Here is a 27854-nt window from a genome sequence, read left to right on the forward strand (position 1 = left end):
AACCACTAGAAAGTGGGAACAGGTATAAACACAAAATGGTGAAATTCCTCTGGTGTAGGATTATGTGTGGTTTTGACCTAGACTGGAAAAGAAGTCCTTTCTGGGAGAAGTACAGACTTCAGAACATCTTTGCAGCTTCTTGTGATTCCTTGGGTGGATTGAGCAGGGCTCTGTGTTACCTAATTCTGACCTCACTCTTTAGCAGTAATGTAGTTCTAGCAGTAAATGTAGTTCAAAACACAGAGTTTGCCAGAGTAGACAGTGAAAAGAAATTAAGAGGAGCTGTGAGCTCTACTTTCAGGAACTTACTTGAAATATTATGACTGACCTGAGAAGTTAAAGGGCTGGTATATAAATGTCCTAAGTGGAAGACCTGGCATGCAGAGTGTGGTTTATACTGACCCTGCCCACAGGGCTGGGAAAAGAATCTATTCTGCAGCCTATGTCAAGACATGAGCTGCCAAGGACTGAGCAGAAAAACACTGGCAGAGTTAAGTATGGAAAAAATATTAAGGCATTTTATTTCTTGAAAATTAGAAACAAAATCTAGAAACAAAGACTGAAGAAAAGTTTGTGCAGCTGATAAGGATCACTGTTTGGCTTACTTTTAAAGTCTTTGTTACAAACCACAGCCTTTCCCTGTGAGGGCTGTGATTAGACCCAAACATCATACTACCTGATGTATTAAAAAATGGCCTAGCAGTAGCCAGGTGCGCAGTGTGCTTTTTGGGTTTGGGGTTTTTTCCAGTTAGTCACTCCATTCCTGAACACAGGACTGTTGTTGTTGTTTAAATGCAAGCATGTGCAACAATGGGAATTGGAATATTTTATAGATTTACCCTTTTTCCTATTCCACTCACTCCCCCTCTCCAAAAAGAAAAGCGCCAGCTACTGAGCTAGTATTTCAGTGGCACTGAATAGGGGGATGATGTTGGAGTGATCACTCTGGTAAACCTGAATTCATTTCTGTGCAGGTTAAGCAATACTCAGGATTCCTGTTTTTGCACTAGCTCAAGGCTTTTCTCTGTATTGTAGAAGTCCATGAGGATATTTGGAATGAAAAAGGGCTAAGTGACCACATAGACACAGAATTTTTCAGGAAAAGCTGTGGTAGTTAATATAGAATGGTGAATATTAATCCTGCTTTTATTTTTTTTTTTTTTTTCCCCCTTAGGAAATTCAAGCTACTTGGTATGAAAAGCTTCATGAATGGGAAGATGCTTTGGTGGCCTATGACAAGAAGATGGACACAAATAAAGATGATCCTGAGCTGATGCTAGGACGGATGCGTTGCTTGGAAGCACTTGGTGAATGGTAAGAGGGGAATGCCTGAAGACTGAGGAAAATGGTGCTTTTAAAAATGGTGCCTAACTCTTCTCTGGATGCTGTCATACAGGTGGAATTTTTTTGCCTGAATTCCTGTTTACTCCTGCTTCCTTAATAGTTTGAGTATTTCCAGCAACTTCTCACTTTGCTCATTGAAGTCAGAATTGGTAATAACATCTCTAAGCCTTTTGGGACGGGCCATCTGATAAATTAAGGTCTCTCTGAAAGAGAATCTGCAGTCTTATGATCAGATCAACCCCATTTGTAACGGAGAAAGAAACTGTAAATAGAGGGGACCCCTCAGGCAACATTAACTGGGCAGCACTTGTCAAAAACAATCATAAAAGGAGCTCATTGTGGCCTTCCTTTTTAAACTCTGATTAACACATGAGAGATTTCTGTATTTATTCATGGTCTGACCTGTGCCTATCCAGAAAGCATGGCCTTTTGCACAACTGTTAGTGAAACTGTCTGCTTCCCAGTAGTCACTTGGGTGTAAGATTATGCCAGATAAATTATTCCCACTTTAAAACCCTTTTGCCAGTCTTGTAGATGGCTGAGTTTTTCATTATTACTCTTTTTTAGCATTCATTAAAGATTGTCTTTGTGGACATTTGGCATTTCAAACCCTGTGTTAAATGTGTGTTGTCAACATGTAACTGATTAGAGTCAGTTTTTGTGAGAGGGTGAGCTGGTAGTGACACAGCTTGCTAGTTAACTGGGGGCTTCTGTTTTTCTCCCTGTTCACTTCAATTCAACAAAGATAATTGGAGAAGGCATCCTGTGCACTGTAGCATGCAGTTCTTCCTAGGGGCATATGTGATTTGGTCCAGGTTCCGCCTTTCTGCTGAACTTTTCATGTCACTAGAGCGCTCTCATGATGGGTCCTGACGTGAACCCATGGGATGGCACATAGTAAGGAGATTCCTCTTCACTAAAGTCATTTTACTGTTAGAGAAACAGAGCTGTTTGAGAAACCTAATTCTGACAGCATTTTTCTGCCCTTTTTTTTTTTTTCCTAGGTGAGGGTGAGGCATATTGGACGTAGCTTTTTCAGTAGGAAAAATAGATCCTCTTAGTAAGGGTTTCTCAATCATCTTTTCTAGGAGTAGGCAGTTCCCACCAGGGACTTAAAGAATTTCTCTCTCCCGCAGGACATGTATTTGTGTAAAGTGCCCTCTCTGAACCTCCTGCTTCTTCGTATATCAGTGACAAATATATTACAAAAGGATGCTTTTCTTCTGTCGGAGCGAGATATTGCGCATCTATTGATATTATGTAGTGATGAGAGCAATCACAACCTCAAAGATCTATGTGCTTGCTGTTGTGGAACTGCACTCCGTCTCTATGCAGATGGTTTTTACAATTCAGAAATGCCTTTGCAAAGTGCTGTCTGTTACCTTGCAACTGACTATAGAGGCATCATCCTGAGACTGATTCCATGGTTTGGCTGCTGATATTCTTCAGTAGTGTTCAACTTGACTATTTGTGCTGCTGGAGTCTGCTTGGCAGAATCTGACAGTTAATCTAGAACTGATACTATGCAGCATCATTATTTCAGTACTCTGTGCAGTGATGTTTTGAAAGTACAGCCAAAATATTCTTAGCCATTTGTCTCCTGATGCAGTTATATCTGCAAGAGCCATACTCCTATATTAGCATCTGTGAGGGCCTGATTTACTACTGTTGCTAGGTTTGGCTTGGTTTTTCATTTGTTTTGGGGTTTTTTTTTGTGGTGGGTTTTTTTGCTTGGGGTTGGTGTTTTGGGGGTTTTTTTTGTGTGTGTCTCCTGGGCCATTAAGCTGTCAGAACGACTCTTTTGCCTGTGGCAGTCCATCAGTTCTGTTTGACAAACACATTTTCCTTTTTGGGAGGGGAGAGGATGACAGTAGGGAAGGCAAGCTGGCCTCCCTCACAGTTGGCAGCTATTCCACTGCTACAGAGTATCCAGCCTGAGAAATTCTAGGACTGCAACACCCACAATAATTGGTTTGATTAATGGAGCATTCACAGCTGATTTAAAAGAAATAATATAAAGAATCCTGATGCTTCCTCTCCACTGGAGAGGAAAGATTCAGATCCCCTCTGAGATCTTGCCACGACAAGTCTTCATACTAGGTTACAGCAGCATTGATTCTCTAGCTTCTGTCTTCAAACTTGATGATGTATTTATCCAAACTGTTTGATAGCAGGAGCCATGCACAAGCTCAAGGTCATATGTTCCTTGCAGTGACACTTGCAAAAAATTTTAAGCATCCCTTGTTTGGTGGTGGTTTGGTTTTTTCTTGGGATTTTTTTTTTTTTTTTCCTGTATTTGTAGACTGGAGTTGACAATTTTTGTAAAGTAGGCATTACTAATTGCTGAGGAACATATGCAAACTTTTGTCTGGATTTGTGTTTTCAAAGCATAGTTTGCCTTTAAATTATTTTCTGATGATAGGGTATTTGTCATCAGAGTAGCGTGTCTGAGTTGGCCAGAGGAGAAGAGTCGTATTCTCCACTCTATATAAAAAGAATGATGGGGCTGGTTGCAGTCTTATCTGTGGAAAGTGGTTGTTTAACAAGGCAGAATTCTTAAAGAGGCTTTTCACTGATCAGAAATTGTGGATTCTTCTTAGGGGGCAGCTCCACCAGCAATGCTGTGAAAAGTGGACACAGGTGAATGATGAAACTCAAGCTAAGATGGCTAGGATGGCTGCTGCTGCTGCCTGGGGTCTAGGTAACGTATCCTTGTGTGGTAGTATTTGACAACCCATAGTGTGGAAGCACAGATAGTTTTAACTTACTTCAGAACTACAAAATGTAAGAAACAGAAAAATCAAAGAACAGAAGTATTTACGTTGGGATATGAAGTAAGTGTCATTCAACACTGAAGCCCTTTGGAAAACCTACGTAAGGTCTCCCAGTGTGGTCTCGAGTATCAGAGGGACTGCCTTATTGGTCTGAGCAGATAATCGCTTGCTTAACTGGTCCTTTTTACTTAGTTTTACGTTGAACATATCAAACTTGAAATGAGATTAATGGAATTTCTCAGATTTGTGGCAGACTTATTTACAAACTAGAACAATATGTGTTGAGCATTTTGATAGGTTGTGTCTGCTGAGTAGACAATCTTAAGTGGAATAAATCTATAAATGGTCCAAATATCAGTTATTCTTATAGCCAGATATTTACTAGAGAAGCTTATAAATCACTTGCTGTCTGCCAGCTTTTACTGAGAAAAAATAATCTTTTGCTTTGTAGGACACTAATTCATTCAAATGTTCTGAAAATGTCAGCATTTCAACTTTTTCATCACAACGAATGCAAGAACCTTTTCCATGAGGATAACAATTTGCCTAGAAGAAAAATGCCTATGTTTTTGCTTGTCTATAACTCTTCTGTGTATGTATATATAGAGTTTCTGTATATAACACAGACTGTCTCTGCCAAAGACAAGCTGTTGAGAGCTGAATTAAATGTAGAAGTACCACACAGCATTCAGGCCTAGTCACTGATGTCTAAGCACTGTAGCATAGTTCTGTTCCTATCTTGCAGAGAAGGCTGTTGTAATACTGAGGATATCTGTGTCTCCGCAGGTCAGTGGGATAGCATGGAAGAATATACCTGCATGATCCCAAGGGACACACATGATGGTGCTTTCTACAGGGCTGTACTGGCTCTTCATCAGGACCTTTTCTCACTGGCTCAGCAGGTAATTTATCTTCCTTGTTGGCTTCCCAAAAACCTAGTTTAAGATGAACTAGGCTATATTGCTGAGTTGGCCAGTGAAGTGCCCATATACCTCATGTACCAGAACTTGTCCTCTAATTTTTCTGGTAGCAGTGATAAATCTTAAATCTTAAATCTTAGATTGAGATGAGAAATCAAGTCAAGGAATGAGTCTATTAAACAGAGCAGTCTTGGTATGCTTGTTTGTCACAGAGGAGATGTGCAGAGTGACTTTTTCCCCTCTGTAGATGCAAAGCATGTTGTTTACTTTCCAAGGAAGCTCGAGTACCATTTCTCAGAATTCTGTGCTGGCTTGCCAACTTAGATAAAGGAGTAATTCAGTCTGCTCTGTCAAAACCCGTACATAGATTTTTTTTGGGTGATGTGCACAGTAAAATTAGCCAGGCATTCAAAGGCGTAGAGTTTGTGATTAACCTTTAATGTTTTGAACAGGAAAAACTATAGATGAGAGATTATATAATGACTGGAACCAAAGCAGGATTTATTTCATGCTTGAAGAGCACGTCTTAGTTGGAAGAAGAGAAATGGAATTTACTGTCCTGTAAAATTCATAAAAACCTGTTGGGTTACATAAAACAGTGAAAGCTATTTTCTGTCATTGTATATTGTCAAGAGACATTTCTTGAGGCTTTTTTGTAACCTCTTGCACTAAAATGCGAACTTCTCTTTTCCTCTATAAATGTTATTAATGATGATCTCTACAATGACAGTAAAACTAGAAATAGTACAACCTTTGATTTGGTAGAAAGAAACTTCAGACTGTGCAACTGATAAATGAAGCCCCCTTGACTTCCCCTATACCTCCCCTGGACACTGTTTTCCTGTCAATTCTTTCTATCGATAACATCCTTTCCTGGTTTTCTTGGAGAATGGGAACAATGCCAGCTTTGTTCATGAGATGGAACAGATGATAGCAGTTCCAAGAGTTGACTCTAGATAAAACATACCACCTTTGCCCCAATATCATGTTCTATTTCAGTGCATTGACAAAGCCAGAGATCTCCTAGATGCTGAGCTGACTGCCATGGCAGGAGAGAGCTACAGTCGAGCCTATGGGGTAAGTGTCTAACTCTCAGCCTTCATTCTCCTCGTTGCTGCTTCAGAGTGTCTCTAGAAGGTGTATAAAGCTTCTGAGTAGCACTTGCATCAAACATAAGACCTGTGTAGGCCCGCAAGCTAAATGGCTCTTGTCAGATAAGAAATATAACTTTATAGGAGCAGCTTTGGGACAAATTAAACAGTGAAGTGAGCTCCGCCACCACCCACCAGCCCGCCCCAAAAGAAATAAGAATTTTCATTTAGAAAGTTTGAATCAGCAGGTCATCTAGATACCAGTATATAGCAGTCAGTCCTTTACCTGTTGGGCAGCATATGTACTTAAGACTTTGATGCCAAAATACTGTTCCTTAATTATAGATTTGTTCTGTAGTGATTGGGATGGAATGTGATTGTTTCCTTCAGGCTATGGTATCCTGCCAGATGCTGTCAGAGCTGGAAGAGGTTATCCAGTATAAACTTGTACCAGAACGCCGTGAGATCATCCGCCAGATCTGGTGGGAAAGACTGCAGGTACATCTATATATCTCCAAGGATGGAGGTGCTGATGTGTTGGCATGAACGGCTTCCTTTTGAGTCAGTGTGATGGCTCAGCAAATCTTTCCATTTCTCTTTCTACCCCAATAGCATATACGCTTACATGGCTGCATGCTGTCTGTCTCCTTTGCGTTTGTCCTGGTGGTTTGGGCTTTTTTTGGTTAATGTTCCTGAGGTGTCTACTGATGTGACACTTTAGTAGGGTGATTTAAGCCTTGAAATAGAGGTGTACGGAATGGAGACACTATTAACATTTCCAAAGCTGCTTGTCTCGGTGTTGGATCACACCTGGAAATACTGGTTTGGATAAGGCTAGTTTGAACTTTTACCTGGCTGGCTGCATTTTAAGGAGAAGAGAATTCTCTGACAATGCTGGAAAACTGGACAGAGAATTCACATACTAGTAAAAGATTGTCATGTTCCTTTTTGACCTATTACAAGAACATTTCCAATCGATTGGTGGCACTTAGGGACATGGCTTAGTGGTGGACTTGGCAGTGTTAGTTTTATGGTTGGACTCGGTAATCTTAAAGGTCTTTTCCAACCTAAATGATTCTATGATTAGCCTTGTCCTCTTGAGAGACCTTCAGCAATGCTGCTTTTCCTGTATTTAAAAAGAAGTTTGTGCCTTTCTTACTCTAAACAGCAAAAATCCAAAGCATCTCTGAAGATTTAAATCAGCCAAATATTTTGAGACTATTTCCTTACAAGAGGCATCCCTACAGTGAAAATGAACATCATTGGATGAGGTAGTACATACAGGAATACTGTTTAAAGAGGTGATTCCTGCAAGGGAAGGCGGGGGGGAAAAAGTGCATAATTAGGGTAAAATGCTCTCATTATACCAAATTTTGATACACTGCCTGGAGGAAGAAATTTCTCCCTCGGCAGGGTTCTTCACTGTGATTGCTATATCTGCCTCCTTGTGAAAGGCTGTTGCTGCTGCATATTTTTTAGCTGTTTGGGAAACTGTGACAAAGCTTTTAGTCTCCCATCTGCATTCCTGTCTGGAAAAGCTCAGGAGCATTCCACTGGCCTAGAGAAACTGAGAGTGACAGGAAGTGTAATGTCTGAATAGAGCTGTTTATAGTCCTGAAAGCAGTACATACAGTTCTTGCACATTTTATAGCTGCTTTTTAATAATTTTTAAATGCCTGTTGGATGAGGTTTATTTGGGTGTTAGGGAACAAGCTTTGCCTAACTTACCAGCCCCCAGTTTTGGGGAAATTGAGGGAAAGAAATAGATGCTTTGGTGCTAAGGTGCTTACTGCCATTGGAAATTCTTTTGTTTACCTCAAAACTAAGTCTAAGTCGTCTCTCAATCAATACAAACTTCAGAGCATCGTTGTTACCCTGAAGTACTTGGCCATTACAGCAAGCACCATGTGGTTGGTTGTTATTGTCCCTTCCACAATTTTACTTCTCTGTAGAATCCTTGAATGTTTGAAATACAGACTCATCCTGCTCTGACTGACAATGTTGTGCCTTTCCCTTCAGACAGACAAGAACCAGACAATGCTTGCACAAGCAGCATAGCAGTTGGAACTGCAGTTTCTGGCAGAATATCAGTCATGCCAGCCTTTAAAAGCAACACACGCAAGGAAAAGAAAAAGGGCAATAACAAAAATATCTTTGCAACCATTTGGTTTTGTACCATCTCCATATTGAGATTTCTCACTGTTTAAACCAAAAATAGGCTTTATAACTAGGTTGAGAAGTGTTATAAAACTCTTGACTCGTTTCAGAATTGCACAAAGAGCTTTCCTGACTTTTGGATGCATTTGTGCTTTAGAAGTTTTCTCCTTTTTCTGTTAGAGGATATCATTAGACTGCAAACAATGAGCTGGCTGCAGAGAATAAGAGTCAAGGACTTAACCTTCTTCACACGTTGCAGTATTAAAGAAATAGCCAGCTAGCTCGTAGTGGCCGCCTACCATGAATTATTAGTACTGAAGTCTCTCCATCTTGGGAAAAGTCCCTTCAAATTCAGAATTAAGGCTCTGTGGAGTAGATTGGAGTTAAAATGCTAACAAGTTTTCTCTTCCTTTTTCTCTCAGGGCTGTCAACGAATTGTGGAAGACTGGCAAAGAATATTGATGGTCCGATCTCTTGTTGTGAATCCTCATGAGGACATGAGAACTTGGCTCAAGTATGCCAGCTTGTGTGGCAAGAGTGGGAGACTGGTGAGCATTATCAAGCTCTACCCTCTACAGCATGCTGGCTTTTAGACAATTTGCTTTGTCATGCTGCTTCCACCTTGAGCATTTCCAAATACTTTCATTGGCCAAGTGGGATGGGCTCTCCTCTGAGGAGGAGACTGTTCAGAAATTGTTGAAATGCTAAAACTGTAACCAGTGTAGAGGTCATGCTTGTAGCCAAGGTTACTTTTGTGGGACTAGTATTATACCTGAGAGCCTCAGGGTCAATTTTTTGTTGCAGGCTATACCTGAAAGTTCTTATGCAGCACTGGTAATTATTAATAATAGCTCTCTCTGCTAAAGAACTCTGTCAAATCTAGAATGTGATGTTGTTATCGTTGAATACTACAATCCTATTTCAACGTTCACCACAAGATTTATTACCAAAGATAATTGAAACAGAGATTTCACACTCTCTCCTGGCTTCTGAAATGAGAATCTAACACTCTGATCCCAATGAAGACATGGTTTATCATGTGATATTCTTATGAGTCCAGGGAGTGGTAATAAGGCTGCTATGTTTGTGTTTTATCTGGAGGGTTGGAAGTATTTTTTAGTGGCGGGCAACTCCATGGTCAATATGAAATGGAGGTTAGAATGAGCTTGCTTTAACCTGCTTTTTCTCTTTGCAACTTTCTCCAGGCTTTGGCCCATAAGACACTTGTCCTGCTCTTGGGAGTAGATCCATCTCGACAGCTGGATCACCCACTGCCAACAGTACATCCCCAAGTGACTTACGCATACATGAAACACATGTGGAAGAGTGCCCGTAAGGTACAGAAGAACATAGTACTCTGTTTCATTGCTCAGGTTTTGTGTGGTGGCATGCGCGTTAGCTCTTCATAATCCCCACAGAACAAAGTCAAGGCTGAAGGTTTTATTTTTGCTCACTTAAAAGAGAGTAACTCATCCGTTTCCTTATTGTTATTCAGAAGATAAGCTTTTGAAATTTTCCTTTAGAACTCTGTAGTGACAGAGAAGGCCTGGCCCTAATTTTATTTCCTATGTGGAAAGATTATTTTTGCTAAACCACTATCGGTACCCAAGGGATGCAGCTGAGATTAATGGTCAATAGTAGCTCTTCTGTCCTCACCAGAATTTAACTGTGTAGGCTTTGTACTTGATGTTTCATCCACTGTTCTGATTGCCAGGTCTCCACACTGTACCTATGGTCAGGGCTACATGCTGAAAGAGTAAGGCTTTTTTATTACCTGTTTTAGAAAAATATCCTGAACAGTTTGTACTTAGTTGCTGAGCAAAGCTGACTTTTATTAAGGACATTATTGAAAATTTCTAACTGAAAGACAGCTGAAAAGTACATAGGGTTTTGTCATGGGAACAATTTGGCTCCAAAGAGCCTAGGGTGAATGTTTTTGACATTGCAACACAGGGAGAATTTACATAATCAAATCCAATAAGCTCCAGACTGGATAACTTATCTTTTTTTTAATATACATTAAAGCCTCCATTTATTCTCATATTCTGCCACATCTTTTTTATTTTTCCTGTCTTTGGGATTGCCAGCACTGGAGCAGAGCCATTGCTATGGGAACACTGCCATGACCTAACTATCCTTTATTTGAATTTAAAAACAGAAGGAGCTGCCGATGAGGCCCTGTTCTATTGGCTTTGTAAAACAGCATAATGGTCTCTTAATTTCTTCAGTAAATGACCCAAGAAGTATATGGGTCTTCTCTGCCTTCCTCTTTGAGTGAAAGTGGACTTTTCTGTTTGACCTGTGATAAAGAAATAGACAAGATGCAGGAAACTGCATCTTGCAGTTGTAGAATGCAGAATGAAAGAAGGCACAAAGATTAAGGGATGGGAGAAAACAATGTATCTAAAATAGACTGATTCAAGAATATGTGGAGTCCATAAAGACAGGAAAAAAAAAATATTAGAAAAGCAAGAAAGATGAGAAGGAGGAACAGGTGTGGTTAGAATCACCTCCTCTTGCTTGTTGAATGATTTCCTGTTTAAATACAGTGTACATAAGCTCTGTGCTTAGGAGCTTTTTTTTTTTCCTTCTTTCTAACACATTAAAACTGTGTGTTGTTTACAGTGCTGAGGGAGAAATACTTTACCCAAGGTAGCACTAATCCTAGACCTGCACACAAGTCTCAACCCTTTCTCTGAGCACTCTTCTGCTGGAAGGGCTGACTCAATGATTCAGTCCTTTGTGGCACTTGGAAAGTAGATTTGTTTGTTTGTTTGTTTTTAAATTCATGGTTAAAGGTGGTTCTGCTCTGTGGCAGAAGAAGCTATATTAGGGTACAATAGAGTTTGCAGTCTGGAGTGAGACTTAAGTGTTTGTTTATACTAAACACTGAAACTGTTAGGGAATTCTCCTGGTACCAGCAGTGTTACATAGTTGGGTTTATCCTTCCGTCTTATTTGAGTGACTATCATTAACTAACTAATACATAGTTATACCTAGTGATGTATGTAGACCAGAGTTTTATATAATTGTGTGTGTTCACTTGATTTGGTATCCTAAGTAATAAGCTACTGAGGTAGGCTGGTATGGTAGGAATGACCATTTTCTCTAGCTGAGGAGTTCAAGATTGTTTGGTTGACTTAAAATGTTTTCCTTACCACCATTTTGGCACATGCCAGATCCAGCAGGAGCAAAACTGGCATCTAGATGGAAACCAGCCTCATAGCACTTGCAGAGCTGCACAACAATTTTTTCTCAAACAACAGATTAAAAGATGGATAAGTAAACCCTATCGCACTCCTCCTGACAAGGACCTTTGCCAGCAGTTGCATTCTACAGACATATACATAACGAGGCTGCACACAAACTTAGTAATTCAGTTGTTAAAGAAAACTTACTGCTTTCAGTCTTAAGTGCTCTGCCTGTCAGTTCATGGTGATCAGTTTTCAATATTAATGGAAACTGAAGAGCGGATTGTTGGGTGTGTCTATATATGAGAGGGGCACATAACTGTTTGGCAATATCTTTTTGCCTATTTTTGACAAATGTCTGGCATAACAGCATAACTATTTATAAGATTGTTATTTCCCCCGCACTCCCTTCTAACCAAGTATCTAGGTTACAAGCTGTGGAATGCCTCCCATTAATGTTAATAGTGTGATACTTTATTTTATTTCACCCTGGGCTAATGCCATTTTTCCTGACGACTGACTTGTGCATGCTGACATGTGAACAGGATAGATGAGGTATTTCAGCTCAGGTGATTCTTGTCTCACTCTAAAGTAGTTCATTCCTGTAGATGGAACAGAAGTAAATTGGACTCTTAATAGCATATTCTGCAGTTTCTGACCTGAAATGACCTTGCAGATTGCAACAGCTTTACTCTAATTGTTTCCAGTGAAGCATGCATACTTTTTTCCTTAAATCTTTAATTTTGGGTTTTCTTACCCCATAATTCTTCCCAAGGCATTTCAAAAAGAGTGTTCCCTCAAAATTTGGTAGTACAAATTGCTTTAGCACTACTGCCCTATGTAGTCTGCTGGCAAAGGAGCAATGTACATTTGTACTTCTTAAACAATCTTAGGAGAAATCTAGACTTTAATTTATTGAAACAACTTAAAGTTTACATCTCATGGTGTGTACTGTAAGCCTAGCCAAAGCTGAGGGGTTAGGACGAAAGATCAGGAAGCTGCAAGTTTTCTTTCAGGCATTATTTTCTCAATTTCGGGTTTTTTTTCAGGCCATAGCATATTATAGACAGACTTCTCTGGATTTGTGATCCTGTCTGTTATGATAGTGACCTGGTCAGATACAGTTTGTAAGCTATGAACATTTGTTTGGTTGTTGGAATTGCTGGACTGTCTTTGTGCATGCTCAATTGCAAATGAGACATCTCTGTATCATTACTAGAATCTCACTCTGCATGAGCAGTAACAGGACATTCTCTGCTCCTGAAGTTTTCTTCTTCTACAGGTGACCTTGTTGCTTTGCCAAAGTTGACTTCTTGCACATCAGAGCACAATGTTAGCTTATGTTGTGGTTGGTCATGCTTTTGATTGTATGTATGATATGAAGGTGTGCCTAGCATTGGAAGGATGAAGTTATTTGTTCCTCAGTGTAGCATCTCAGTGGTCAGATTTCTGAGACTTAAAGAATCCCTAACCTCTTCATTTATTTGGTACTGCATATGTAGAGCATAAACTGATTTCAGGGGTGTAAATGGCTAAGAAGCTTTGAAAGAAAACAAAACTGTACTTTTTGCTTTCAGTGCAAATTTATTTCCACATTGTCTTCCTGTCTTGTGAAGTTGTATTTAACCCCTGTGGTCCTTACTGCAACCATCATCCAATTGCAGATTGATGCGTTCCAGCACATGCAGCACTTCGTGCAGACAATGCAGCAGCAGGCACAGCATGCTATTGCAACTGAGGACCAGCAGCACAAGCAGGAACTCCACAAGCTCATGGCACGGTCAGCACCTGGTTCTTGGACACCCTTAAGCTGTATAGAGAAACTGATGTCTTTCCTGAGGTTGCAGGGTCCATGCAGATGACATTTTTCAGACAAGGCCCATGCTTTGATTAAAAGGAACAGGGGATTTCTCATTTAGCTGGTAGAGACCTGTTTAGTATTGCATTCTTATCTATCATATAATTTTCAGCAATTGTTATTGTGCCACATCAGTGTAAACAAGCTTCTGTTTGTCACTGGCGGCTGGTTGTGTTTTTCCAGCGCTGTGGCTCACTGGCAGAAGGCAGAGCGCTCAGCATGGCTATTTCTCAGTTTGTAAGGAGATCCAGTCAGTAGGAAAGAAACACTTCCCACATGCCTGGCACATCTGTGCTTGGCAGCTTGTGGCCTTAATACAACAGCAGTGCTTTGGGCAATAGGTGCCCAGTATGTAATGGTCTCTTAAAATATTGTTGCATTAAAAACACATCTTATAATCACCATTTTCCTCTATGGATCTGGAGGTGCCAGATATGTTGTTTCCAATTTAAAGAAAAAATTGCATAGTGATTACTACTGAAGGTTTGCCTTTTTTTTTTAAAAAGGGAGGCATGCACTTAATTTGCTTTTATGAGAATGGGAACTTGATAACAACATTGTCTCACATATTTCAGAGTGACTATCATGGAAGGCAAATTAGTAAGGAGTTGCGCGCAATATTTGTCTTGCACAGTGCTTTCTGGAAAACTCAGAATATAGAAGGGACAGCTGTGTAACTGTGGTATTTAAAGCCTGCTGAGGGAGCAAACTATTAAGCTTTGCACAAACCTTCACAGCCCCACCCTGCTGTGGTAAAAATGTGTTGTTTTTCCTTTCCTCAGGAAGTGGATGACTTAATGGGGTTCTGGCTTGGGGGAAGAGCAGTTGCTCTGTGTTTCCACTGTCTGTCTCAGTGTTCTCTCCAGAAGGCTAGTTCGTATGTTGATAAGTATAGCTAGCCAGCACATATGGTGTGTGCGTTTTAGCAATACTGATGAAGTCTTTTGATGCTACTGTTAGCTGTTACTTACATTTATTTTATAACTGCTATAAATGAGGAACAAAGTTTGACCCTCGCCTTTCCCCCTAAAAGTTAAACCATTAACTAGTTAGCTCCACACTTAGAATCGGGTGTAGGTGTCTTGAACCTTACATGTTAGCACATACGCTCCCAGTCTGCAGAAGAGGCTTACTGAGTGGGTTTACCACATGAAATGTCTTTCAGACTTCAGATAAGAAGTCTGGCTCTTAACCCAGCAGGCTTCGTTTTCATTCTAGGTTCTGAGTCAATAATCCCTTTGCTTAACCAGGTGTTTCCTGAAACTGGGTGAGTGGCAGCTGAACCTGCAAGGCATCAATGAGAGTACCATCCCCAAAGTCTTGCAATACTACAGTGCTGCAACAGAGCATGATCGCAACTGGTACAAGGTCAGTAAGGAAAAGGTTCCAGGGACCATTGCAGAGAGATCAGTAAATCTGATCACATCCCATACTACAGGAAAGGAAGGTGCTCATAGGAAGATCTCCTATAACTACCTGCCTTGTTACTGCGAGTAGGATTAAAAAAACAAAGCAAGCAGCCCAAGGCAATCATGAGATTCTTGTTTAAAATTTTATCTGGCTGGTAAAACTAGGCCACAATTCGGTTTCTGTTCCTGCTTTTGGGATTTTCTCTCCTGTCAGTTAACGTTGAAGGAGAAAGGATAATCTAAATGGAAAAAATTTAACTTGTTCTCACTCAGTATACTTGACCTACTTGTTGCTAATTCTCCAAAGAGCCTTTGGTTTCAGGGTTGTGAAATTTCAATTAATACTTGGTGTCAGATCTTCTCTGGAGCAGCCATCTCCTGCATTTCTTCCCGTTACAGGTCCCCTAGTCCTGACATATTAATCTTCATTTTAAGCTTTGATAAATTAAGTGTATGTGAATGGAATGTGATTTGATTTTTGCTACAGAGCGCCTTTGCCTTAATATCCAACAGGGAGCTCCTGGCCAATAACTCACCCTGATGTTATTTAAGATAATAAGGCAGTTAAAACTACAAGTGATTAGAGAAGGCAAAGCATTGTGTTGTCTGCAGGGTATTACTTACTACTGTTGTCCGTGGACTCAGAAAGGTTGGATTATTATCTCTAATAATTAGAAAGTACAGGTTGCAGAAAGGATTTATCTTCCTTCTCACTTTTGTTCTCTCTTGTTGGCAGGCCTGGCATGCCTGGGCAGTGATGAACTTTGAAGCAGTGCTTCACTACAAACATCAAAACCAGGCCAGAGATGAGAAGAAGAAACTACGTCATGCCAGTGGAGCCAGCATCACCAGTGCTAACACAGAGGGCAGCAATAGTGAGAGTGATGCTGAGAGCACAGAGAACAGTCCCATCCCATCTCCAGTGCAGAAAAAAGTCACCGAGGTACCCTTCTTCCCTGTTTATGTTGAGAGATTGGTACCTATTGCTTAGATGCAGGAAAATGTTATGGCAGGGAACAAGCTACTGTGCATACCTGGCTTGTGGAAGCTGTCTGTATATGTGTGTGTGTGTGTGTGTATGTTCATAGCTTACAGCAAAAGCGAGGAAGTTCAGGTTAACTCGGTCTTAAGGGAAGAGGACTAAATTAATGCAAATAATCATTAAGTTAGCTGTGAACTAAAGCAAAGGCGTGGATGGCGGTCATAGGTGATACAATGTGCATTAGTGTTCTACTGCTTAAGCCCTTCATGCAAGACTGTGAGGAATCTCTTTTACTTACAGTTATAGTAGGGTTGTAGTTTTTAGGCTGCCTTGCTGTCCATAGTTTTGCCAACAAACTGAAATATAAAAACACTTCACAGTATCTTCCCTGCCAGGCTGAAAGGCCTGTATGTTGTCAACAAAAACATAAATTCCAGGAGCAACATGTCCTGTGAGGAGTATGAGCAGAAGTTGACTATAATGTGCATTAGATCTATGTTTCCACATATTTCTCCCTCTTTCCACTTGCTGAGTTTAGGATTCATGTGGACTGATGTGCTTGTGTAGAACTAATGCAGCAATTTTCATTCCAAAAGGATTTATCTAAGACCCTCTTGATGTACACAGTCCCTGCTGTCCAGGGTTTCTTCCGATCCATATCTCTGTCTCGAGGAAACAACCTACAAGACACTCTAAGGTACATAATAAAGCACATAGTAAATGAAATCCAGCTGATAAGGGCATGTGGTTTAAGATTAGGTGGAACCTGTTTCTGCTCTTTTTGTCCTGGTTAAACTAAGTGAATGCTTCAGTCCAAGCTAATTCATGTTAGGTGGATTAGCCTTTATCCTACTATCTATAGATTCTGGGAAGAGTCACTTGTAAATGGCTCCGAAGGTATTTAACTGGAATGGTTTGGGGGTTTTTTGTTTCATTCATAACAAACGTGTTTCTCTTTTTAAGAGTCCTTACTCTGTGGTTTGACTATGGTCACTGGCCTGATGTGAATGAGGCTTTGGTAGAAGGAGTCAAGGCAATCCAAATAGACACTTGGCTGCAGGTAAGGCACACAAAGGGCTAAGACAAATCTCAGTTCTGGGGGGAGCTTGGGGATTTGCTATCCGTGATGATCCCTTGCTAAACAATGTTCTGTTGGTGAGTGATGAGAACAGTGTGCAGTACAATTTGTAACTGATTTAACAAGCATCTTGAACAGAGGTATGAGAAGAATTCTTGCATGCATTTCTGTATTTATATGCAGATTAGTGCATAATGAAAATTTTAAAATTGAAGATGACATGCATTCAGTGGTGATCAGGTATAAAACACCACTGTGCTGCTCTGATGTAGTTCAGTCAGTCTATTTCAGGATTGCTTTGTAGAATTACTCTTGTAAATAAATAAGAAAAGGCTTTATTTCTTATTTGAGCGTTACACTTCAAGACACATCTTACTCTTTCCATAAGAGGATCCTGTAACAGTTTTGCACAGAATGCTTGTGATATCACTGAGCTGCTCTGCATTTCTGACACTTTGGAACTTTGTGTTACCCTCTGACCATCTCAAAAATGAGTGGTGGGCCTCTCTGTCTCCTTTAGAGACTGCAAGGTCTCTAGCAGAGGGCAGAACAGCTTGTGAACTAAACAGATGAGATGACAGGGATGTTTACTTTACTTATCCTTACTACTAGGTTATCCCTCAGCTCATTGCAAGAATTGACACCCCTCGACCATTAGTAGGACGTCTCATTCATCAGCTCCTCACAGATATTGGACGGTACCATCCCCAGGTAAGCCTTGGCTTAGAGGAGGAATTTCCATAGACTGATAGCCAATTAAGGCATTTCCTGTGTTCCATTTCACCTAGTCTAGATGCCTGCACTGGAAGTCACAGCAAGTGAGGATAGTGAGGATGGGGACTATTTCTGCTGCTGCTTCTTTCACCTCAGCAGTGTTCACATAAAAACGGAAAGAAGAGGTGGATGAGCTGCGCAGCAGGGGAAGTTCTCTCCATCTAATACAATACGGGCTAGTGCAAATCACCTTCTTAAATCTAATTAAGTGACTACTAAAAGGCTACCTCACAGACATTTTATCTGCTTTTCTTCCTACAGTGTGGAAAATCACAAAACACTAAAACCAGCTTGCTGTTGTTCCAGTTTGATAAGGGCTCTCGAAGTCATTCTATTACTCAGTGAATTAAAGTCTTGTAAGCTTTTCAGATCGGAAGACTTTGAATAGCAAATTCCTATCACCTCTTTCCAGAATCAAGGCTGCTTTCTCTTGTCTAGCCCTAAGGCTGCTATTTATTAATACTTTGCTAATCTTTCAATTTATGTAACTCTTCTGTGTGGTTCTAGAATGTTATTGGTTGATGTCCCTTGTAGGCTTTGATCTATCCTTTGACCGTGGCCTCTAAATCTACAACCACTGCTCGCCACAACGCTGCAAATAAGATCTTGAAAAACATGTGTGAGCACAGTAACACTCTGGTGCAGCAGGCAATGATGGTGAGTACTTAGTGTACCGTAAAGTGTATTGTGTTTCAGGAATAGATGTACCACAGGTATAATAACACAAAATGACTATTCATTGTTAATTTTGCTCAAGTAAAATTCATTTGGGGTTTTTTGCATTTGGAAGAAGTTACAGTATTAGTATAATTTCAAGAGAATGCTTTAATTTTAAAAAGACCATAACATTCAAACACTGAGTTCTTGTGTCTCCTTATGAATAAATTTAGACAACAAATAAGTGCAGAATCATTGTTCCATAAAGAGATATTTTGGGTTAATCAAAAGTGGAAACAAAACTTACCGAGCATAGCAAGGAAAAGAGTAATTTAATGCATTTGCTAAAGATTTTTATGAATAAAGAGCAATGCTTTCAGGCCAAGCTACACAAATATATAGAAAATTTCAAAGGCAACAAATAAGGTGAGAAAAGTCTCATCAGCTTCTTGCAGAAAAAAAGCGTAACAGAATTGTGGGAGTTTGTGTGGCTCCCTCTAGCTGCCAGCAACAAATATTTCATAATCATTAGAGAAGAAAGTAGTTTTGCATTTGTAAGTCAGTATAAGTCATAGTGGTTTTCTTTAGACGTTTAATCTTTTTTCCTGTCCTAAAACAGGTGAGTGAAGAGCTAATCCGTGTAGCCATCCTATGGCATGAGATGTGGCATGAAGGGTTGGAAGAAGCATCTCGTCTGTACTTTGGAGAAAGGAATGTGAAGGGAATGTTTGAGGTGCTGGAACCACTTCATGCAATGATGGAGCGTGGGCCTCAGACTTTAAAAGAGACATCCTTCAATCAGGTATCAGCAAATGGCCAAGAGCATAGCCTTCTGCATGCCCTCAAAACCAGGCAGGACAGCCACCTGCCCCAGTCACGTTACAAGGACCTTTGCAATCTAACACAAAGAGTAAAACTCTTCGGACTCGTTATGTTAGTTGCAGACTTCATTATTGACATTTATCTTCAGATCTATATTGCTTTTGGTGACTACAGTACTACAGGGGCCATGGTAGTACAGATTTCCCTGGAGTCTTATATCGGATGGGTGTCTGATAGGGTCTGGAAAACATACAACTGCTCTGTAGTTAATTCTTCTAACTCCAGTCTGCTTCACTTCACAATAACCAGTAGTAGAGATGACCTCTCTCAAGCCACCAAAAGGAATTAATTTGAGCTGGGGAGCCTACTGTTAAAGGGTGATTCTATTCATTCTGTTGACTCCTATCATGAAGTCTGTTTGTCAGCAACATCATCTAATAAACTCAGTGCATGTCTTGGATCCAGGAATTTCTGGATCTTTAATTCTGATATGCTATAAAAATGTGAGATCAAATATTTTTAATGCAATTTGAAAATAGACTGTGATGCTCTTTGTAGGTATTAAGTGGTCTCTACCTGTTCCACTATAGTCTGTAGAAATGTTTTTCTTCTGTTGTTTTTCGCTCCCTCTCTAGGCCTATGGCAGAGATCTAATGGAAGCTCAGGAATGGTGCAGGAAGTATATGAAATCAGGAAATGTCAAAGACCTAACTCAGGCTTGGGATCTCTATTACCATGTGTTCCGGCGTATTTCAAAGCAGCTGCCTCAGGTGGGGGGAGAGGTACAGTTCTGTTGTGGGTCTTACAGTGGAAGTTGTCGATACCAATCTTTGTTTCATGTTTTCTGGTTATTCAAAACACTCAAATTCAGTATTCTGGAAATACCTGCATATGATTTGCTGCAAGTTTGCTGCTTATGCAGCACTTCCTGCAAGCATCTGAAGTATTGACAACTGACTGAACTGTTCTTGGTCCCTTGACAGCATGAACTCCTCAGATTGTTTCAGTGAGATTTAACTGAAATTCTGGCGGGTTGTATTCCTATTGTTTTTGGTAGCTCACTTCTTTGGAACTACAGTACGTGTCACCAAAACTCTTAATGTGCCGGGACCTGGAGTTGGCAGTGCCAGGAACATACGATCCCAACCAGCCCATCATACGCATTCAGTCCATTGCACCCTCGCTGCAGGTCATCACCTCCAAGCAACGGCCCAGGAAGTTAACATTAATGGGTAAGAGAGAGGGCAGTTTTTGCTTAGCTATTCCAGTATTTAAATAGTCGTTGATTTATAGGTCAAACTGCATATTTACCAGGTAAAACCTCTCCAACATTTCCTTTCAAGTGAGGTATTTCTTAGTGGTCTGGTCAGTCTGACTGTCACGCTTTGCAGTTCTTGGGTGCAAGTGTATTTACTCTTCTCTGTTTGTTCAGCAAGAGTAAACTTTTGTGTATTAATTCTTTCGCAGGAAGCAATGGGCATGAGTTTGTGTTCCTTCTGAAGGGTCATGAAGACCTTCGCCAAGATGAAAGAGTGATGCAGCTTTTTGGGTTGGTCAACACTCTGCTAGCAAATGACCCAACTTCTCTTCGTAAAAACCTCAGGTATGTGTTGTGGACAATCGCTGAATGTGCTTATGCGCAAGTGACACCCTGCGTAGGTGCCGTTCCCAAGTAACCCTTGGCACAACCACCTGGTTTGTGAGGACATGGTGAATCTTGGAACTAAGTTGATTACTTTTTAAAAAAAAGAAAGAATTCAAACTTGGAGGAAATATATCCTGAGGGGATCATTTGTTTTACTTAATTGAAGTCCTGTCTCGTAAATAGTTACGGTCTTTGAGGCAACCCCTATTTCAAGATAGCTTGACTCTTAGGAGCCTGAGAACATTTTTTTTCTTTTTTTCCCCAAGGATTTTTTATAGTCACTAAATAGCTCACTAAATAGCTTGGTGAATAGTCACTGACTGCAATTCTGTACAGTCTTTCAAGCATGAACATATCAAATGTCATGTGCAAATAATAGATCATCATGGGTGACATAACATGTGCCTTCTGGAAGCAGTCTTTCAGTGAAAACCACGTAAGCTTTGAGAATGTCTGTAGATTATCTGGCAGCAGTCTATCCAAATGGATGTTTCATGTCTGTTTGAAAAGAAGAAAAGCAGGGCAGCTACTGAAGAAGCAATTTGGATCAGGATCACGTTTAGTAATGAGTTGTTTTAAGCATCTTGAAATGTAATAATTCACAACATACAACAATTTGAGCTCTGATTCTCCATTTTTCCCTGTAGCATCCAGAGGTATGCTGTTATTCCACTGTCTACAAATTCAGGCTTGATTGGTTGGGTTCCCCACTGTGACACACTGCATGCACTCATCCGAGACTACAGAGAGAAGAAAAAGATCCTGCTCAACATTGAACATCGCATCATGCTGAGGGTAAAGGGCAAAGCTGGCACAGTTTTTGGTACATTCTTTTAGGACTCCAGTGTCTTAATGAAGAATAATGGTGCGCAGCTTGTTCTTCCTTTGCCTGTTCTCTGATTGTTATTGGTACCAGTAATAAATGCAAAAAAATATTAGATAAGAGTTATAAAATGCTACCAAGAGGTAAAACTGGCCATACATTTATTTGTTTCTCTTTTCCTGTTTTAGCTGTGACCACAAGTTGTTACCATCTGGTGACTAAAATGTGTTTGGAATTTTGTGTGACTATGATGTGCCTTATACAAGGTGCCATGCTGCTGGCATTTACAAACATTGTGTCTAAGCAACAGGGCCAAAATTAGACAGACGGGAGAAACTGAACAATGCTATAAAAGTTGGAATTGCCTGCCAAAAAGGAAAGCATGTGCCAACCCAGAAGACTTACTTGGGTTATGTTTCTTGAAACACATTTACCTTCACAGTATTTTAATTAAATATGGCTATGGACTACTGTGCAGAGGCTAAATTATTTGCTGTCCCATTTAAAATGAATTCTTCACTGTTGGGTAGTCATTTCACTGTGTTTGGGAACATACTGGTCAGTCTACAAATAATTTCGTATCAAGTTTGTATTGAAATTATTTGTGATTGCTGTGTTTCTCATAGTACAACTAGGGATTACTGGAGGTGTGGGTTTTTATGTTGCTGAGTGTTGCTTCTCAATTATAGATGGCTCCAGATTACGACCACCTGACTCTGATGCAGAAGGTAGAAGTATTTGAGCATGCTGTCAATAACACAGCTGGTGATGACCTTGCTAAACTGCTGTGGTTGAAAAGTCCAAGCTCGGAGGTGAGTTCAGCACACGTAATGGCTTGTGTTTGGCAATCAATATAATGTGGAATTACCTTCTCTGGAGAATGAGTGAGAGATGGTGTTTATTCATTATAAACTTCAGAGGAATCACTGCAGAACATGTATCTGCACATGTGTATCCCCTACAAGGGGTCTTATAAGGCTCAGATCACAGTGGCTGCCAGAGTGCAGCCCAAAGCACAGGACTGGAGAATGAAGCTCCATATACTGTGCCAGGGGAGAGAAAAGCAGGAGCCTCAGAATATATTCTCTTAATGGTTTAGACATCTAATTCAAGGCCACAGGATGCGTGGACCCCCTTAGGCTATGGAGTGTATTGAACCTAAGCATATCACAGTTTTACTTTGTGCAAAATGCAAGTAGTTCATGTATAAATTAAAATATAAGCTGAAACATGCAATGTGGCTGCCTGGCTTTTTCTATTTTGTCTCTGCTTGTAGGTGTGGTTTGACAGAAGAACCAACTACACTCGTTCACTAGCTGTAATGTCGATGGTTGGGTACATTTTGGGCCTTGGGGACAGGTAAGTGAAATTGTAAAGGTTTCTTTTAAATGAAAGCACAGACTGTGTAGGCCTATCAATTCATTCCTTGGATCTATTCTTATGATAACATCTTTCATTGTGGTTATTGCAAAGTTGTAATGATACCATCTTTCGGGACCTAATTGTGCTGCCATTATTTTCAGCGCTGCAGGCATAAGATGTAGGGCTTATGTATCTTGAGTACAAGTAAGAGTTTCTTCCATATTGAGAGGAATTCACACAGAATTACATCAAGGACCACAAGTTCTAATTTTGTCCTTTCACTTACAGATTGGGAAGTCTTTCTCCATCCATTCTGTAAAACAGAAATATTGTTAACTTTTGCCACCAATCTGTGTGCTTGTGTGTGCTTCATGCATATGAGATGGCAATTTTTTTGCAAAGTCTGTTTGGACTGTACATGTACATCCAGCTTTTTGGGGAGGAAAGAAGCACCATGATCAAGCATCAGTTTTTGTTCTTTGAAGTAGCAAAAAGAAATCCAGAAAGTATTTAGTGGCAGAGGTCTTCTGATTCTCCCTCCAAATGAGTTCAGTAACACTACTTAGTTTGCATACTTTTTTGCCTGGTGCATATTTATTCTGTGAGGCAGGAACCTCTAGTGCTATGTATGTCCACAGTTGTCAGGGACACACATGAAGTCCCCATAAATACTCCCCAAAGACTGCTCTAGACTTAAAACAAATGAAAATTAATGATGGTTTAACTATTACTTAACGTGGTGCTTTTTCTGATCTGCAATGCAGACATGTTCTAGAGGGAATTGTGTACAATCCAACGGATTGAGCAAAGAGTTAAAAAAAAAAAAAGATAAAATGAACAACTATTTGATTACTATATGGCTTGCTGTCAAAAGGGGACATCATAACTTCCAAATACTTTTGAAGACAATATATTTTAGATTTAAGGTCTGTAATGCAAAACCAGCTAAACCCTCAAACGTTTTCATAACAAAAGCTTTTATTCCTGAACTTAAAGGTCTTTATAATGAAATTATAAACCTTTGAAAACTGAATTAAAACAAAATTGGAACAAGTCAGCATGAATAGCAGTATTGTGGTTTTCCTAGTCTGGATTGATTCTTTTCTTTTATGGTGATAATCCAATTTGCATTATTTCACCTGTAGCATAATTCATTACATTTTTCTCTGCTGAAAAAAATGAGAAGGCATAAAACAAGTAGAAGAATTTATCCTAACTGAAAAATAAATGTTCATATCCAAGAAAGGTACTGATGTCTCTGGTCCAATAGGTTGTTTATCTTCCAAGATGAGAAGATCTCTAACTCCTGAGAGGTAATTACAAAAGTAATGTGATAGATGCACTGTCAGGAAGCTATTCTCTTCATCCTGAGATTGAAGATCTCAGACAAGCAAGCTGTGACTGGCTGTTCTTGTTCATGAAGATAAATACCATTTTCAGACTGGAGCTGCTGTGATTTACTTTGTGTTTTTGTAATGGTCTGTCATTCTGTTTTTTCTCCTACTCCTTCATCAAAGACACCCCTCCAATCTGATGTTAGATAGACTGAGTGGAAAGATCTTGCATATCGACTTTGGGGACTGTTTTGAGGTAAATCTTTGTATTTGGATGTGAAATTTTCTGTAATATTTCACATTTTCTGGTGGAACAGAAACAAATCTATAAGCCAGGACAAACTGACCTTGGAGCGTGATCCTGGGCAAGCCCTTTGGCTCTCTTTTGGGCTTCACTTTACCTCCAAGCAAGATGAAAATAATAGATACTTTATCTCAGAGGCATGTCTTGGGGATTAGCTGACCACTGGAACAAGCAAAGAAATACTAACATCACTTTTCCATAAAATTTCTTGGAGCAATTTAAGCTGCTGATAGGCAGTCTAGATTACTTGACACTAGCAACTGGGCACACACTTGAGTTTTCCCTGTTATCAAGTTAATTATCTAGCTTCTCCCAAAAATTTATGGAAACGGAGAAACATGAAGCTGGGACTTTATTTCCTATTTGGAATCCAACCTTCAAGGTTGTAGCAAAAAAAAAAACCACCCCAATACTTGTTAACTCTTAAATAATAAGTTAGCTATTAATTTACAAATTGTCTATCATCATGTGTTTAGGTTGCAATGACAAGAGAAAAGTTCCCTGAGAAGATTCCATTTAGGTTAACAAGGATGCTGACAAATGCTATGGAGGTAAGCATCTCCTCTTTAATACGAAGGGGTTTGTTCCTAAGGAAAATGGCACCAATTTCTCATTTTTTCCTGTATTTTCTGTTGTGGCTAAACCTCTGCACTCCTGTAAGAGCTGGAGGTGTAAATATTTCAGCTGCATTTTCTGTACATTAAAATATCTCCTGTGATTTTTACAATACATTACAGTGGAAAACAACTTCTTCATTGATGCAAAAAAACCCTGAAATTCCTCCAATTTCTTAGGCCTTCCTTAGTTTACTCATTTCAAATATCTGTTTGCATTAACCAGACACAGCCAATGGCATGGTATGTTGCAAAGATCATCTTAATGGCAAGAAGGGAGCTTCTTAGTTTGTAATGAATATCTATCTTGTTCTCTTAATGAACAAAGCATAGTGGAAGTGAATTCCAGTTCAAAGCACAAGCCACTTCCTGCTCCCTGAATGTTAGGGTTGGAGTTGCATAGTGAACGAAGCAGCACAGTTGATTTGCTTCTTTCTCTTCTGAAGGTGACAGGCCTCGACGGCAATTACAGAATCACCTGTCACACAGTGATGGAAGTCCTGCGTGAACATAAGGACAGTGTCATGGCTGTGCTTGAAGCCTTTGTGTATGATCCATTGTTGAATTGGCGGCTGATGGACAGTAAGTGATTCTGATAAAACAGTGACAGCAAGAGAGTAATCAGTCTGATTTCATACAAGAAATCCAGAAGGCTGAAATCCAATGCCTGCTTGAAGACAGTCTGATGAAATTGTTGGTTTGCAAGTGGTATTTCTGTGTGCACATGGTTTTAGGGATTGTAATGTGAAATTACGGCAGTGGTTAAAACCCTTTTGCCCTTAAACACAGACACCGAACTAAGCTACAAGCAAAATGATTTGGGTTGTGTTTGTGCTAGTTGTCATCAGTAGATTGAAAGCTATTTTCAGGTGACATACAATTTGGATAAGAAGAAAGGCAGTCACATCTGTATTGTTTGTGGACAAATTTGCTATGAAACGCTGAAACTCCAGTTCATACTTTTCAACTCCTTATTTTCTTGCAGCAAATACAAAGGGCAATAAGCGTTCACGAACAAGAACAGACTCCTACTCAGCTAGTCAGTCAGTAGGTGAGTAGAAAAGATGGTGTATGTCATGAATGTTTGGAGCATTTTTTTTCTAGCAGTGCACAAGACTTGGGTAAATATTTTCAGTCATCTTCTCAAAAGTAGACAGATAAACAGCTTATTATCATTAGCTTTAGGACTGGAAGTGGGGAGTTCAGTACTTTGGCTCAAAAAGCAAATGCTGCTTTACAGTTACATTAACACCCTTCTGGAGCACACACAAACTGATGTAATCTAAGGTATAATTGATATGTGATAGTTATTTACTTAGCTACCAAATATTGGTGTGCAAAACCTGGTAAGTAGTCATCTGACTGAATGTTGAGAGCTTTGTGTTGAATCTTAGCAGTTGTTTGCTATTGGACTGCAGAAGAGGGACAGTGTTTCATATGGAGAGTTCTACAAATAAACATACTTATTCGATTGTAATTTTAGGTTAATGTACGTCATTTCAAAATATCTTTCAATTACACTTCTATACAAAATGTTCCTACAAGTTGGATCAGGCCTTTCAGTATGTTAGCAGGGGAAAAATAATGTTTGCTCCTGTGATATGCTTCCATTAGTGATAGAGATGTGTGGTACACTTGGTCACAGTCAAATATGCTTTTCAAATGAGCTGATTAACAGTTTTGTTAATGTTTCCAGAAGAATATTATTTTATCTGCTTTTTAGCTTCACATTTATGCTTTTATCTTTTCATGTTTTTTTCAATAGAAATGTTGGACAGTGTGGAATTGGGTGAGACAGCCCATAAGAAAACTGGGACCACAGTGCCTGAATCCATCCATTCCTTCAGTAAGTTTCATTATTGTTTCTATACTGATGCAGAAATTTGTTCTTAGATCAGAAAACTTCATCATGATCCAGATACAGTTACACGAGATGGGACAGATACAGTTCCTTGTCGGCATAAATGAGGAATATAATTATCTGTTCCCAACTCCAAAAAAAGAAAAGCAGTGACAGAAATTATACTGGTATCTGGGTTTGTTTGCTCTCAAAATAGTATTTGTGGTTCTTGGAAAGGGCGGATGTAGTGGCAATACAAATGTTTTTATTGTTCAGATGAAGTCCTAATTCTCTTTCCTACTTCTTTCTTTTAGTAGGAGATGGCCTAGTGAAGCCAGAAGCTCTAAATAAGAAGGCAATTCAGATCATCAACAGGGTTCGAGATAAGCTCACTGGTGAGCATGTTTTTATGTTTATATAAGATAAGCATAAAATCTGATGAGATGGATCAGCACTACTTTTAGTGTTTGTATTTTGTGTTAATCCTTGAATTTAACACATTCTGATTAAGTGGATGAGGCCATTTTCCTGTGTTTTGCCTAACACCTAAGTACTGTGCCTGCATGTAGCAGGAGGAGCCTGATTCGAAAAGTACAGAGGTGATTGTAACTAAACAGACTTCATGTTTTGCCTGTCTTAGCTTGTTAGTGGAAGTTGAATTTCTACTGTCCCGGCTTTATAGTTTGCAGCATTTAGTTGCAAAATTTTATGCTCTTAAATTTTATAAGAAACTACCTCCCACCCGCCAGATAATGTACTTGAAAGGATTAGGACTCGGATTCCAGCTACTAGAAAGTTATCTATTGTTTGGAGAAGATAGAAGGAACAAACCATAATAATAGGGAAAACAGACTTCTGAGCTCTGTATGCCTTTA

At 39.7% G+C, this 27854-nt stretch overlaps 1 protein-coding gene across 6 annotated transcripts in view; it reads left to right on the forward strand.

Moving 5' to 3' along the window:
* Window positions 1-27854, forward strand: part of MTOR (mechanistic target of rapamycin kinase) — a 67521-nt gene that overhangs the window by 37901 nt on the left and 1766 nt on the right. For 4 of the 6 annotated variants that reach the window (XM_075721694.1, XM_075721695.1, XM_075721697.1 and 1 more), the window contains 27 exons: window positions 1175-1314; window positions 3945-4045; window positions 4905-5020; window positions 6038-6115; window positions 6520-6627; window positions 8709-8834; window positions 9492-9623; window positions 13142-13257; window positions 14586-14703; window positions 15481-15687; window positions 16323-16423; window positions 16690-16786; window positions 17417-17515; window positions 18113-18235; window positions 18855-19037; window positions 19693-19827; window positions 20115-20289; window positions 20525-20660; window positions 21350-21497; window positions 22215-22337; window positions 22802-22884; window positions 24405-24477; window positions 25002-25076; window positions 25586-25721; window positions 26125-26190; window positions 26905-26985; window positions 27294-27374. In XM_075721694.1, coding sequence (XP_075577809.1) covers window positions 1175-1314; window positions 3945-4045; window positions 4905-5020; window positions 6038-6115; window positions 6520-6627; window positions 8709-8834; window positions 9492-9623; window positions 13142-13257; window positions 14586-14703; window positions 15481-15687; window positions 16323-16423; window positions 16690-16786; window positions 17417-17515; window positions 18113-18235; window positions 18855-19037; window positions 19693-19827; window positions 20115-20289; window positions 20525-20660; window positions 21350-21497; window positions 22215-22337; window positions 22802-22884; window positions 24405-24477; window positions 25002-25076; window positions 25586-25721; window positions 26125-26190; window positions 26905-26985; window positions 27294-27374 — 3157 coding nt within the window. Of the gene's footprint in view, window positions 1-1174; window positions 1315-3944; window positions 4046-4904; window positions 5021-6037; window positions 6116-6519; window positions 6628-8708; window positions 8835-9491; window positions 9624-13141; window positions 13258-14585; window positions 14704-15480; window positions 15688-16322; window positions 16424-16689; window positions 16787-17416; window positions 17516-18112; window positions 18236-18854; window positions 19038-19692; window positions 19828-20114; window positions 20290-20524; window positions 20661-21349; window positions 21498-22214; window positions 22338-22801; window positions 22885-24404; window positions 24478-25001; window positions 25077-25585; window positions 25722-26124; window positions 26191-26904; window positions 26986-27293; window positions 27375-27854 lie in introns of those variants that run through there. The other 2 variants (XM_075721696.1, XM_075721699.1) reach the window with 2 other exon arrangements.

This window comes from Pelecanus crispus, chromosome 15 (genome assembly GCF_030463565.1).
Source record: "Pelecanus crispus isolate bPelCri1 chromosome 15, bPelCri1.pri, whole genome shotgun sequence".
In the NCBI taxonomy this organism is placed as follows: domain Eukaryota; kingdom Metazoa; phylum Chordata; class Aves; order Pelecaniformes; family Pelecanidae; genus Pelecanus; species Pelecanus crispus.